This window comes from Vanessa tameamea, chromosome 5 (assembly GCF_037043105.1).
Source record: "Vanessa tameamea isolate UH-Manoa-2023 chromosome 5, ilVanTame1 primary haplotype, whole genome shotgun sequence".
Lineage (NCBI taxonomy): Eukaryota > Metazoa > Arthropoda > Insecta > Lepidoptera > Nymphalidae > Vanessa > Vanessa tameamea.
The window spans coordinates 5419800-5435698 of record NC_087313.1 but is presented as its reverse complement, the minus strand read 5'-3'; the positions used below and the strand labels follow the sequence as shown (position 1 = coordinate 5435698).

The 15899-nt window shown below is 33.0% G+C and overlaps 1 protein-coding gene across 5 annotated transcripts in view; it reads right to left on the bottom strand.

Annotated features, from left to right (window-relative positions):
• LOC113392233 (TLD domain-containing protein 2) overlaps positions 1-15899 on the bottom strand; it is an 85510-nt gene that overhangs the window by 41463 nt on the left and 28148 nt on the right. For 4 of the 5 annotated variants that reach the window (XM_064220983.1, XM_064220987.1, XM_064220986.1 and 1 more), the window contains exon 2: positions 13637-14338. The exons of the other annotated variant lie outside the window; for it this stretch is intronic. In XM_064220983.1, the coding sequence (XP_064077053.1) occupies positions 13637-14190 (554 nt within the window). In that variant the 5' untranslated portion in view covers positions 14191-14338. The remainder of the gene's footprint in view (positions 1-13636; positions 14339-15899) is intronic. 5 annotated transcript variants of the gene reach the window in all.

Here is a 15899-nt window from a genome sequence, read left to right as displayed (position 1 = left end):
TGTTCGTAATCTATGCGTTCACGCATATAGAGTAAAGATAGATATAGTATCTATCTGAAATTATTAAGACCGGCGTTATATCAAATAATTGTCTACAAACTATTTAAGGAAAAGTTAATAGCACGTTCCAGTTTTCAGCTGATATTTAATTTAAAATACAATTAAGTCTGTATGTAAAAATATTTTTTTTTTTTAGAGAAATATTTATGCAGAAGTAACGAACTAGTCCAGGCTAACTGTTGCTATTATTACACAGCCCACTTCACAATGTTTTCCTTTCCCCGTCGTAACTTTTGTATTCATCGCGTACCTGTAACCGGGAAACCAGTTTTGTGGCGTTCATTTAACTTTAAGAGTTACTAACCGAGTGCTCTTAGAAAGCGCAACAGATGAATAATTGCTCAAAGAAACTCTAATAATAAAAACCAATAGGCAAAATACATAAATATACCTACTTCGTGTAACGTTATCCACAACAGACGATTGTATTACAGAGATTATTCTTAATAATAAAGATGATATAAATGGAAACTCGGTTACTATCATGTTACTTGGTAAAATACGATACGATCATACCTACTTAATGTTACAATGAAATACCTCAAAGGCATTTTGTTGGAAATAATATGAGTCCTGTCAATCCTTTGATTTAATGCCGTTGCTTGTCACGGTCATTTGGTTTGTGAAATTTAACATTTAATTATATCGACTACGAGACACATTATAAAGCAATCGACGATTCATGAGAACACATATTAGTCAATCAACCACACGCAATAACGTGGAATAAAGAGAGAAAAAAACCAGCATTATTAATCTTGAATCATGAACAATTGTAACATCAATTAACATTAATGCAGATAGACATTCGAGAACTGTAAACATTATGCAACTACCTCGTCTATTTTGAAAGCTTAAACACGAGTTACATGAAAAAAACATACCGAACTGAATGTAGGTAATGTACTCATGTGACTATAAATAACGTATACTCGACCGTTTTATAAACAAACAAACAAAACACTTACAGATATATAGTATCTTGATAGAACGTTTCGAGTGTGTCCGGAAATGGGTATATCTAGTAACCTACAGAAAACGCGAGGTCAATGGACTGTGGTCATTGTGAAACTGCCTACGCGCACAATCGCACGCACTCGGAGGGCGCTCAATATTTAATACTCTTACACAACCCACGACGTAGCGGGTTAGTCACGGGAGGGATAAACAATCTGTTTCACAGTGGAAATGACAACGATGACGTAATAATAGTAATAGTAGGCACAAAATTCTTTAGAATAACCTTAAAAACAAATAGTTCTTACATGATTATTTAAATTTCTATGAAAAAACAAATGAGTGTTTGTAATCACGCAGGTCAAATGTGCTTATATGTACAACAAGCAGATTACACAAAGAAATTATAAGCGATTATTATTTAATAACGTATAATAACATAAATGAAACCTAAAATAATAAAGTAGACTGCCTGCCGCCGGATTTTTAAATGTTAACGATTCATATGTATGTATACCAGCGTGTCTGGTCGTAAAAGGATATTTATTTAAAGAACACGTTGAAAATTTGACGTATATGGATATATTTTAGCATTATCAGTATGTTTTAGGAGTATACAAGCCAGGTTGCCACCGAAGCCGGCTCAGGCTGAGTCCGCAATTCATCAATGTGGAACGCATTAATGATTGCAATCTGTTTGGTGTTACGGATACGTTGCTGGTGCAATATTAAATTACTCACATTTACATGACGAAATATGTTATCTACAGAATTAATTAAATTATTATGTAATTCGAACAATATTAATTTGGACCGTATCATTAAAATTACTTGGCTTAAATATTCATGTCCATAATATCATCTGAGGCATTACAGTTACAGGCTCGCTCTATTAACTGTTTAGGCCCATTTATTTAAACCGATTATTCACACCATATTCTGTTGTAGTAGAACTCCAAGCGAACGTGCTTAAATTTCTGTGTTTTGGTACTTGCATCGGCAGTCTAGTTAGGACTCATGAGTCATAAATAATATTGAGCTATCAGTAAAAGTTTACCCAGAAGTTTACACTCCCGTACTTCGGAAAGCACGGAAAGCCTTGTTCTTGCGGCTTGTCTCTCACCGGTCAAATTGGTTTACTGTTTTGTGAGGGAAAAGTCTATTTGCACTATAATGATGATGGCCGCCCTCGCCGAAGAATTGTCTCCGTTGAGAATGCCCACTGTGGCCAGAATTAATTAAGTTTTAAATTTTTCTTATTACAATAATTTTGAAGCGTCAATAACGCAATGGTTTAAGAGCCGCCTAGCGATCTAAAGTCACAGAATCGATCCTTACTCGCTAGGCTATTGTCATCCCCAATCCTTAAACAAACTTTAAGCTTAAATGGAGGGGTAAATAGGAATATTAGTAATTCCATACAGTGCATTGGCATTGCTAACATTCATTTAAATGACATTTAATCTTGAAGATATCTATGTGTTTAGTTATAATTATACATTGTTTATTTTCATGAGATAGCTATATCTACAAAACCATACAGACTATTATCCAAAAAAATATATTATATAGGATATTTGTTATCTTGGACTTTAATCATTGTTCAAATATTACATACTTTACCAACAAAAAAAAAAGACAAAAGGTACCTTCTAAAAAAAATTAGCAAATTTTTAGAGATATGCCGATTTTAACTTTGGCCGACTAGCCGACTAAGCAATTAGTCGGTTGTAGGGACACCTACTAGTCGCCGACTACGAATGTGACCGGATAGTCGGCTGTACCGACTAGTCACAGACTAGACGGAACATTGTTACATTAAACGTTTTACATGGCAACTAATTTTGCCATGTAAAACGTCAGAGCATTTCGAATATTCATTGAAGATCACAAGTGAAAACGTGTTAATGTAACGTGTAACCATTAATTATCACTCGAGATATAAACCAGTTGACCCTTATGACAAAAAAGACCTTCTATTGCGCTTACATTTTACAAAGACAATAGGATATAACTGCCGCACCTCGCATAAACTTACTTACGTACTTACAATAGATTTATAGGGTTGACATTAATAATATCAATCGTGAATTATTGATTGTATTCCAAGCTATAGTATCATAAACTAGCTTTGTCTATGAATTGTCTTGTAATGAATAAAATAATACGATTAGATCAATCAGATTAGGAATCCCGTAATAAGGAAAATTATACACACAGAGATGAGTCAGTGACGTCTGGTTTTTAAAACTTGGGACTTACCGCTTGAACAACTTTATATTTTTAAATCGGAGACCGTATTTTCCAAATTACATGTACATTCAGGTATTTTAAAATTGTTATTTTCTTAGTGATTTTTTAATGTAGTTTATTTTTATTAAAGCAGATGAGCAAATTATCATCTGATAAATGGACCCTTTCGTCCATGTACATTAGAAAAGTAAAAAAAATATATATATCCTATTCTTTACAACATGCGCTGCCCACGATCTCTAGCATGTTTTGTGCCTGTAAGTACACAAATGTTTGCCTAATGAGTAGGTACTAAGACGTGTTATTTGTTTGTAATAATTATTAATATTTTCTTATATAATAAATTATTTTAAAGTCTTGTTTTTATTGTTTCGCAAGCACTTTACTGACCTATTTATTGGTATTTATAAGATATTATTATTTACAAAATAAAACTGAAAAATAAGTATATATATACGAGTATATATATAAATAAATTTATCACAAAGATATAACAAAATAGGCAGCTAAAGCAATAAGGTTTGAAAAAGCATTAGATAAAGTTGTTTTTCTGGGTTAGATGCCTTTAAACATACTTAATTATATGAACCAAAGAAAAACTTATCAAATTATAAGCAAGTAGAAACAAATATATATAATAGAAATATAACATGTTTATTTTTGTTACTGATTTTGAGGGGACTTGGAGAACACCGAAAGATTTTATTAATAATTTTATTTTATTCACGGTCATTAGACATTATGAACGTTTACTGTTTATTCAAACATTTAATTATAAAATTAAATTTCTGGAATTTTACTAATAGCCAATAAAATGCTTCTTATTTTACAGACGAAACTGCGATCGGTACCTAATTTATTAAAAATAAACAGTTGATCGAAATCAGAAATATGACGTAATAGTTATGCAGAGTGCAGACAGTGTCATAGACGTCTCAAACAACTATTAAAAACGGTAGCCATTAGTCACAATAAAACTAAAGTGGCAATATAAACTAAGTATAGCCATAAACCGGTATTATTTTTAAACAAACAAACAAACAAATATAACGAAACTCGTAAACTTCGATATCAGTTACTGTTATTAAGCGTTTCATGGCTCATTACATTGAATGCCACGGACGAATGTCGTGAGGTGCGCATTCATCCATCAGGCGACTGTTAATTGCGGAGTTTCGCAATTAGTCCAGTGTCGTCTACAAACAAGCGCAATTGGCGCAATGGAGAGGAAATGAACATCTATCCCTGAACACTACATACATACATACACCCACGAAACATCGAAGCGGACTTACGTAACCCCAATTTATTATCCGCATATATTTAAGAAAATATGATATTGTAACACAAACCTAAGTAAATACGCGAACGTTGTAGATAACGCTCAAGGCAAATTGATTTGCAATAAAATAAATGCGTGAATTCTACATAGGTGCTGTGAGTAGAGTATGAATGCTGCCGTCCTTGCGTAACCACATAGTCACCGCACTACACACGTGGGTCAGTTTCTAACGCGCGATAAATCGTAACGTATTTTGAATGTCTTGTAATATAAAATGATTTAAAAAATCGTTGGAATTTTATTTGCTTTATCCACAGCATTAACTTTTCTTTGACGCCATTCGAAAACATCCAACTTCTTTTATACGTTTTTTTATTATGAAAAAACAGCTGATAAAACTCCATAAAAACTTAATCAGATGTTCATTGTGCTGTTGCGCGCAGATTAAATTGGTTTGGAGTCTGTATCGTCATTTCAAAGAATTACTAAAGACGAAAGAAGCATTCACATATGTACATACTCGTATGAAACTCGTATAACATAAAACGAAGTCTATGAAGAGCTCAAAACAGAGTGATTCGTATGTGAAAATTCGGGCAGTAATTTAGGACAGAACATGTCGACGTGATGTACAGATATTAATGAAAGATTTTGAATTAAAATCCGAGAAAGCACTATTGGTTTTTAATTTGGTGCATTAGTGTGTATACTTGACGCACTCGAAGGTGAAGTAAAGCATCGTGAGGAACCCCACGCTTGTAGAAATTCTGCCATCTGTGTAATGTGCCACCAATACATACTGGAGCAGCGTGGTCAAGGTCAAACTCGAAGTTTTCTCGACTTAGTAATAGGTATACTTTTATACTTTGCAATATAGTTTTCTAAATATATCATCAGATTGATACTGTAAAAAGTTTCTCTTGCTTTAACCAGTTAGAGGTATAATTAAAAAGGTGAAGAATGGAATTCATAGTATCATAAATGTATAGAATAAACTAATAAAACACTGCTACTGAATTATTTAGATCACTTTAGGTACTCGTAAATAAAAAAAAAATCTTAATCAGAATAAAATAATAACGTTTTCAATTATTTTAATAACTTTACTTAGTGGCAGATCATATATTTCATCACCTAACAGCAATTACTACTCAGTACTATTATTTTCCAGTTTGAAGAGTGAGTGAGCCAGTGTAACTACAAGCACAAGGGATTGATATCTTAATTCCAAAGGTCGGGGGTGCATTGGTGTTGTAAGGAATGATTAATATTTCTTTCGGCATCATTTTATATGGACGATGGCGACCTTGCCATCTATAACGTTGCATAAACAAAATGACAACAATATTCAAAACATTACATATTACATATAAACCGTGTTATCTGTTGAAAGCTTCGCGATACATTTTCCATCAGCAAATAGCATTACTTATTCACAGTTCATCATACTGATTCTGCAACGGTATTTAATGAATTATTTATCAATTCAATTACCGATTGGCTAGTCATCGCCTTTATCGATACGTTTCAGTATATGTTACATTAAACTAATGGTCAATACGTATTAGAAGAAAACCTATACATATATTTAAACAGTACTATGATCGTGTAACAAATGTTATGTTGCTAAATATATTCTTTCGCTTTTTAATTTAAAATTAGACTAATGCCAGTTAATACTTTCATATTTTAATGGGTTAGAATCAAACCTGCACCATTCACGTAAGACAGTCCATAAATTGAGCCATTATGAATACAGCTTTTAATAATATTGTCCGTATGTTGGCTGCATTTTGTTATTGAGGCCAATAAACAGTTTTACATTTAGTATTTACAGGGGATTGCCATAATGCTATAACTTTAAATTAACCACCAGAATTGGTCAGCACTAAAGAAGTTTAATGAATCGTAACATTAAAGTAGTTATTATTTTGGTTGTTAAATTTGTTTCATTAATTTAATATCTGTACTTTTTGACTATAATTAAATAAGTACAGTATAGTAACGACCTGTAAATATTCCTGTTTTGGCTTAGTATAGCCAGTTTGTCTTCTGTTAATGAAACGGAATGGGTCATTCCACCACACTGCACCATTGTGGGTTGGTGCGTGGTGTTTGTTATAGGTTTCTATCATCACCGAGCCACAAGATGTATTAAAAACAAAAATCACACATAAAAACTCAGTTGTATGATATATTCCACGTGTAGTGACCACAGCGCAATCTCGGATTTAAATAATTTAAAATTAGAACTTTTACTGACAAAATAACACAGCAAAAATATTAACCTTGACGTAAAATGTCTAATTTATGTGAGTACAACAGTGTTTGTAATTAAGGAAACTTTTTTCGTGTTATCTCATTTCTGGCAACACTCCCTGTCCACGATCGTCAATTGTCAACAAACCGTTATAAAACCATTTTAAACTGACAACAACTAAAAAACGATTTATTGCACAACTGTTTCACGGAATAAATTAACACAAAATAATTTTAAATAAATTGTTTTTGGAACGTATATCGAATAATACCTTGATATGTTTATTTTATAATCTGTAATATATCATATAATTATTTATTTAATTTTATAGTGTTCATGTTGAATATTTTATAGAATATTATGATCGATACTTTATTGATCTTAAAATTTACATTTAAGTAGAGACAGTAAAATAGTCTAATGTTTTATATGATGACATATATTTGTTAAATTATAATATTGAGTTCGTTCATTATATGTATTCATTACATATTCTATGGTCGATACGAATGTCTGTAACCATCTAAATATCCATCAATCGACACGATATTGTGAAAATTATTAAAAACACTCCCTGTAAATCCACAACTTATTATTAAAAAAAATATTATTAGCTAAATGCATTTTTAAATCTCAATACTCAGTAGGAGTATTCTCAGTCTCAGTAGGACATGTATTTTTATCATGGCCTATAACTGTTTTTCAAATTGTAACTAAATGTGCGATGGTGAAAGGAAGTGGGTATAAACGAAGCTTCTAGATGCTCTTCAATTCTGTAATTGTGTATCATGTCAAACAATATCGAAATAAATGCCACGGATTATTTATGAAAACTATGAAATAAACGTACATAATAATACATTCGTAAAAAAAAACCTTTTTTTAGATTCCCATATATAATTTATTTCCAGAATTTGATTCTTTGGCATTGGTTCGCAACAATCTCGGCTGGCGCAAAAATATAGGTTTTTTTTACTCTCAACTAAGAAAAGAGTTTTTACAGAAATCTAAAATAGTTGTTAAAAACCGACACCCGAAGCTCCATTCGGGACATTTCGATTTTATTTGTAGGTAGTTCAAATTTACCATGCATACATCCAAATTAAAATATCGTTGCATTTGCGAGTATTTATATGGGCCATAATTTAAAACGTTTTGATTAACTAAAACAAGAAAAGGCGTGGCGGTAGTGTCCGTACCGATTACGTTAGCAATTTAAAAATATATCTTAAAAAAATATTCGTATCGGTGCCATTGGAGCAGACGGTATAAATGAGCGTGAGACCACTACGACATGCTCATATTCTTACGTTAGTGTTTTGCATATATGTATGAGTGATTTAGTAGCGTCGTGGGTTTGGCTTGGCGTCGCGTTGTACCGGCAACGCTGGACATACGCCAACTTTACAACAACTTACTTTCAAAACAGTAAATGTAACGCACCCAAACAAACAACGAAACGGTCAAAACATCACCTAATATTATCATTTAAACAATATATAATTTACCAAATAACACAAATAGTATTACGATTAAGCTCCAGATAATAAGATATTATTCAATAGTAAATTGTACATATATACATATTTCCATTATTTTTTACATTTTTTGACGAAATTTAACGGTCCTCTAGAAATTTAATTAGCGTATAATCAATTATTAAGTTCAATGTTTACGATTTAAATGAGTCATCAATGAAAAATAATCGGCTTTAGTATATCATGCTGGCAAACTTCCCACATCAGACTGCGATATAACTCTGATACCGATGTACTCGTATGTACACAAATGCCAGCAGCCTCGGTACTGATATATTACACCACGGTTGCAAAACCACTGAAACGGCAATACCAATAATCCCACTTAATGAATATAAATGCAACTGACCTATAATTGTAATGAACAGATAAATGATTGGATTAACGTTATTAATTACAGTTTCTTTCGATATCTTATCATGCATTAAATTATGGTGCCCTAGAGATCGTCCAGAATTATATTTTGTATCTCTTAAATAAGCGTCAACGTTCTGACTGAACCCCGAAGCTAAACTGTCCAAAATGTTCTTACACGTAAAAAAATATCATTTAATAATAATCATTTTAGTTTATTTCATTTAATGACATAGGTAGGCGGACTTTCCAAAGCGCCACCTGATGTTTAGTGGTCACTGCCCATATTGGAGCGTTATGAAATTTTAGCCACTTCTTACACAACCACTGCGCCACAAACCTTGGGAACTGACGTTATGTCCCTTGTAGTTACATTGGCTCACTCACATTTCAAACCGGAACACGATACCAAGTATTGCTGCCTATGATGAGTGGGTGGTACCTACCCAGACGGGCATTGCACCAAGTAAAAGTTACTTACTAAATTTCTAACTGAACAAAATGCGTGTTTACCTATCAAGCTAAAGTAACAACCCGCACTCGCATTCTTTGTTCCTTAAAACTATAACATGGCATACACTTGGGACCAATATCCGACCGGCCAACTAGGATCTCGCGTCGTTTATTACTTCGACAGAACTACAAATATACAATTATACATATATAAAAGGATAGCAAGTCGAATTATCTTAGAGAAAAAAATAACCAATGTTTAAAAATAAGTTGAGTTTATAATACGAATTTTGAAAATGTTTATTAAAAATTAATGCGTAAAAATTACTAAACCACAATTATAATTAAAATTAAGGTATTATATTATAAAAAAAAACAACAGAGAAACATTAAATGCAACTTATCAGTACGAGTAATGACATTAAATCCGAGATGAGAGACGTTCTAATTCCTCGATACCCGCTGAGACAGATCAAGTAGAAAGAGTTTGCAGCACAAAGGAAACACAGGTGAATGTACGATTACGGAAAGAAACTCCGAGGCCACGTTACGAATGATGAAACAATTTTGTCCCATGACGTGTCGCGGATACCGTTCTGTGCCTGCAGACCACAAAAAGAACTGTATTTATTGACAACCATCTCCCGGGCTATTACGCATACGATAGTAATCATTCTTCTAACTTAATTTGGATTTATATTTGCGGAACTGATATTTACAAGACCTCCACCCACCTAGGAGGTCTATGCAAATTGTTAATACGTCGCCTTTTTATGTTATTCTCGTGACCTTGCCTCAGCTGACTAATTCGGGGCCAATCTGTACAAGAATTTGTTAATCGAAAGCGGAACATTTTAGATTAATATTAATTTTATTCACCTGCAGTTTATTGTTCTAAGTACGTCACGTACCTGAAGTACCTCAGATACAAAAGGTATATGGAGCGCGCGGAGCATTATAGTGAACCAACAAAAGCAAATACAAAATCACATCGCAACGAGAATTTGCATTAGCTTCTGATTTTGTATTCGCTTTTATTGCTTCACTATAATTTTCGCGCGATTCATCTGGCTTTTATTGCTATGTTCCGGTTTAAAATGTGGGCCAGTGTAACTACAGGCACAATTTCTAACATGGTTTAACAAAATGTACAAAACGCCCATTCAGTCTTTCCTAAAAATAAATATTAGAAACGTCATTTTTAATGCACATGCAAAAAAAATACAATTCTAGAAAAATGCCGAACGTGACTAAGATCTCGTTTTGTACGTGCCTTCTATTAGGAGACATCAATCGATTCAAGGAGAAAATAATACATTTATATATTGTACAAATCAGCGTGTTAAAACGCTAAACACGTTTTCGTCAGCTCGATCTAAAGGAATCGTGAACTATATTTTCTAACATCTATATTTATTGTGTAGAATGTTTTTCAAAGCAATTACTGGAATTAACTAGTTCTGTAAACGACAAGTCATATAGTCTGTAAAACAGGAAAGGGTAATGATGTTTAAGTCATTTTTAATTTAATTTTTATTCATCACAGTGTCACAAACAAGTCGAGGCAATTTACGACGCAACACTATCTCAAGCAAAAAAAATATGTAACCGGAAGACCTCTAATCTAAATACATTTTTTCCTAATTTGTAACATGTTATACATATTAAATATTGGTCAGAGCTAGCCTGTTTAGTTTTATTTTAGATTATATATTTAGTAAATTTATTTAATATATTTTTGAAAATATGAATAGTTTTAATAAGATAACATTTAATAACGTGTAGTATTAATTATATTTTGTGAAAATAAATAAATAAAATCATAAACAATATGTCAGATGGGGAAGGCGATATATATATATATATATATATATATATATATATATATTGATATATAGACTGTAAGCGATCAACTCTTTTTCTTTTTGAGGAAAATCTTTAGAGCTTATAACACCACGCTTCTTCAAAGCTTGCAAGTTTCCTCACAATTTTTTTCTTCATCACCGAGCACAAGAAGTATTAAACTCAATTATACAATTATAAACACATGAAAATCAGTGGCGCTTTGGATTCGTTCGGATTTGAACCTGTAAATTTCGGTAAGATTCACGTGATCTAGCTGGTTCATCTAGGCTAAAATAATGCGGTATTCAAAATTTTAAGAATTCAACCAAACTTCCTAAGTATATCAAATAAACTGTAACTACGACAAGTATTTAGAACATACAAGAACACGAAATACAGACTTGTCATGTCAATATTATATACAAGATGAAAACTCGACCTCGCTCAGATAAAATAAATAAAACTAAACAAATACGGTTTATCATTTACTTTTCATTTAACATATAACTTTTTCATAAACATTGTGTTCAACATTGCGATTATTAAAAATCTATATTTTCTATTTACGGGGTGAAAAAAAGGAAAATTTTACTTTGGCATTCCAATTAACAAAACGTTCAAAAGTAGTAAGCATTCAGAAAGTTCCTTTTGTCCAACATGGCCACCCGTTGAACTGTCATGTATTTAAATTGTACGAATTTAATATCGAAAAATCTCGATTATCCGAAATTTGTGGATATCAATCATTATTTTTTTAACGATCTATAATTGTGGATAGGTTTCGATCGGGTCCAACGTAGACCTGCACGAATTTATTAATATAGATTTACGGTGCTTGAATCCGCGAATCCCACCTACACGTACATATCTATAATGACATTATATGTTCTGAAACGCTCTGCGTTTTTTTGGTATAAGTTTTATGTATATTTGTTAAATAGTATTTTTAGTTCGACATTATAAAAAAATACCTCTCTCACTCTCTTTATTCAATAGTAAAGATAGAAGACAGATAGTTGTGTTAATAGTTATCTCGTGTCAATTAGATGCAGATGTATGGAGCGCAGGTATCAAATGATGTCCATATTACAACGCAGCGTCGTCATTAATTGCATTCCTAACCACAATTGTCCGTCATCGACAAAACTAGATATGTTTTGATTTGTATTCATTTATGTTTCGACATCATCTTAAACGTTACTTTATAAACAAATTATTATCTAAGTAGGTTACTATAATCAAAACCGAATAAGATAATTGGAATTTTATTAATAAAATATAGAAATATATCTCTTATAGCATTTGTTTTGTAATTAATATAAGAGTACATGTCTATATTGTGAGGTATATATAGAAATAAATTATAATAATACGGCGTATAGGCAATAATCTTTATCTATATCAGACCAATCAGAGTATTAGACTTTAGACAAATATTATAAGTGTGAAAGTAATTTTGTTTGTGTGCTTTTTATCTTATCGCGACTAAACCACTTAACCGATCGTGATGTAATTTAACAGAAAGGTAGCTTTTAACTTCGATAAGAGACTAATGTACAGGGAGCCGTATAAGATATAGGACTTACTTGAATCATAAATTAGATACGGATGAAGTCTCTTTCGAGAGATAGTCAATATATAGAAATATATGGGATATATAACTTCAGGTTATTCTTTTTCAGACTCTTACAAACGCGACGAAAACTATAAACGACAACCATTATGACAAATATTGTGTAAACGTAACGTAAACGTGTAACAGGCACGTTTATTTGTATAATATAAAACGAACGCGAGTAAAACTGCATTGCATGAAAAGCCGATATATTTTTCAACAAGTATTTTGTTGGAAAAATTGTAGATAAGAAACACTTCACATCTGTATTTTTAAAATTTAATTACTTTTATTCATCTCAAAATTCAGGTTAGAATTATATGAATAGTAAAAGTAATATATGATTTTATAGCCGATATAAGTACCATGGCGAAGAATAATAAGTTTAATACTTTAAGCCAAAAAAAACCGTGATAAAATCGGAAGTACGTAAAGATAGCGTTCGAGAAGATAACTAAAAATCATAAATTTATCAAGAAAGTACACAAACACAGTTCTCTTACGTAAATTAACCGGAGGGTCTTTGATCATGGAATTTTTTCAGCTAACACAATATTATTTATTACACTATAACAAAGAAAATATTGTGAATAAAGCAAATATAATGATAAGGTGATAATGAAAAATAAAGCCTATTTGGTTTCTGTAAACAGCGACGATACGAACTGAAATTTATTGTTTTACAGCGCTTGTGTCTCTTGATAATTTCAAATATCCAATCCTAACCCTGAAAGCGAGATACCGTGATTAAGAATGGTAATAATAACCAGAGCTGAGCGCTAGGTCAAGGAAATCCAGTGTCATGGTGCTGCATTTACACATTTCCATTCTAATCCCATACACACATATTATATTTATTATAAGTCAACTGTCTAGTTTAGGTACTTGTATACAATTAGAATCTTATTCAACCTCACTATCATTTAATTTTGGTCTTAAGAAAAAAAAAATGTATATATTTTGAAATAGGTATCACAAACAATTTTGACGTCATAATAACGTCACTCTTTCGACAATACCTGTGTTTCAGCATGTTATCCGGAACGAAGACATTCCACCAAGAAGGTCTCTTTTGACGGATGTAAGTTGGAGTATCACTCTCTTCGTCGGTGTCGTTGCCACCGGATTTTCGTCTCTTTTTACGTTCTAACTGCAGTCGCGCTGCCCACGAGCGCCGGCGGCCTTTATCACTAGGTCCGTAACCGTCCGCTCCGACGGGAACGGCCAGAGAGGCTCGGCGAGGTGTATCGAGCGGTGGACCATCAAATTCGGTCAGCTTTCTATATCGTTCAGCAAATGTAGCATCAGAAGCTCTACGCCCATTAGAAGACGATGGAGAACGTTTGATGACCACCACGGGGTCGGTGAACGCTTCCTCGTCGTCTGTGTCCGGCGCGTAAGGTTCCTCGCTGAAGCGTCGCGGAGTCTCATCTATAGCTTCCTGTAAACTCGCCAGTGGCAAGCTGGGACGGTGCGTGCGCATTCCGCGCGCCATCCGCCCTGGCCGGCCCTGCAGCCGCGCCAGAGCGAGCGGCACCGGCGATTCGGTTAAGGTTGGCTCGCTAGCACTCATCGTCACTCACTGCCACTGTAGTTGCACTCAGTCACTTGCACAATACTTTTTAAGGGCCTATTTTATTAGCTCCATTGATAAAAAATACTTTATCACAGCTTCGAACATTGCGATAAGCAAAGTAATATTTAGTTTTATCGTTGAGTCTCTGTGAAATACAATTTACCAATTCGGTTTATTAATAAGAGGCACTTGTGTTGCATTATGTAACAGAAAACGATAATAATTTCATTTCCAAAACGCTTTTAGGCAATGCATAAAAATAATGTGGCTTCTTATTTCGAAGAAAATCATATCGTCAATAATTATTATCTTAATATTAAATCCAAGTGCCTTGACACCGGTTTAACGAGCCAAAATTTCGTTACGGTCCATTTACTAATCCGCTTGCATCAATATTCTGTCAATATCAGTAATTCTATAACTTTTGTTCCTACGTTTCGGAAAATACACGAAATTGAACAAACAAAGCTATTAGTAATTAAGTTCGACAGAATGCTATTAACGTGAATATTGAACAAAGCCGTTTAATCTCACATCGTTAGTTAGTATTTGTCATTGACTATCAGTTACAAAAGCGGTGATAAAAGATTGTGACATCATATATAAGACCATTTAATATTTTAACGAAGTTGCAACGATGAGGATGGAAAATCTATAAATGTAAAATTTTACAACACGTGGTCAGCGAGTCTGCGATAGTCTAGGGAATTATCTCGTTACCATTACAAGTGGCGGCGCTATTCCATATACGCAGGTGCAGCTTTCGTAACTGCATAGTCGTCATCGACTCACGCGCGACGTTGCGGGGAAAGTTGCCACCGGTTCGTATAAATTGCCGTCTCACGTTACTAAGGTCGATTTCATTATCACTTGATGGTGCGACCAATCAAGCAGTTTGCGTATTACAAGAATCTGATTTAACAGAAACGACTCATTCGATAATATTGTAAGGGTTACCCCCAATAAAGCTGTTATTTACATCTGAAGCAGCATTGTACGACACGTGCTCGCTCGAAATAGTTAGAAAAACAATCAGATGTGGCCGACACACAACATCACCAAGGTCGCAATTCAATTGAGTTTATTAATTGTCTCTCATTGACTTTATAAAGCGTTTTATTAAAAATAGCACATTCTATTAATTATATTGCCAACGAAATAAGCATATATTAACTAAGTAGCGGTAAAAAACACTAGAAAGCTATTCAATTACAAGAACTTCCGTAAGATCGAGTCAAGTGAGATTTTAAATCAATAACTGAATTCTATTATTCCAAATTAATCTATAGTTAGTCGCCGATGGAAAGTTTGTAATAGCTCAATGTTTGTAATTAACTAATGAAGGCCAAGTGTAACAGAACTTGCATTAAGAGCACTTAAAAAAATTTATTAAAACTTTATTTTTCTTCTTGTAACTCTGAGGTAATCCAGTTAATGTCCTCAATCAGGCAAAGCTGAGTATATTCCAATGTCATTAAAATTAACTACGTTATTTTAACGATGGCAACCTAGATTCATTTAATCTATTTTATATATCTTTATGATACTTCTGTGAATAGGTTGTCGAAATTTAAAAGTTAAAATTAAATGCGAATGTGCTACAAAAATATTGTAACTTATGATTAATGATACCTGAGTGAAAAATATCGTCATTGGGTTATACATTTGACATTCACAATTGTGTATGTCAAAAAGAAAAATGGCGT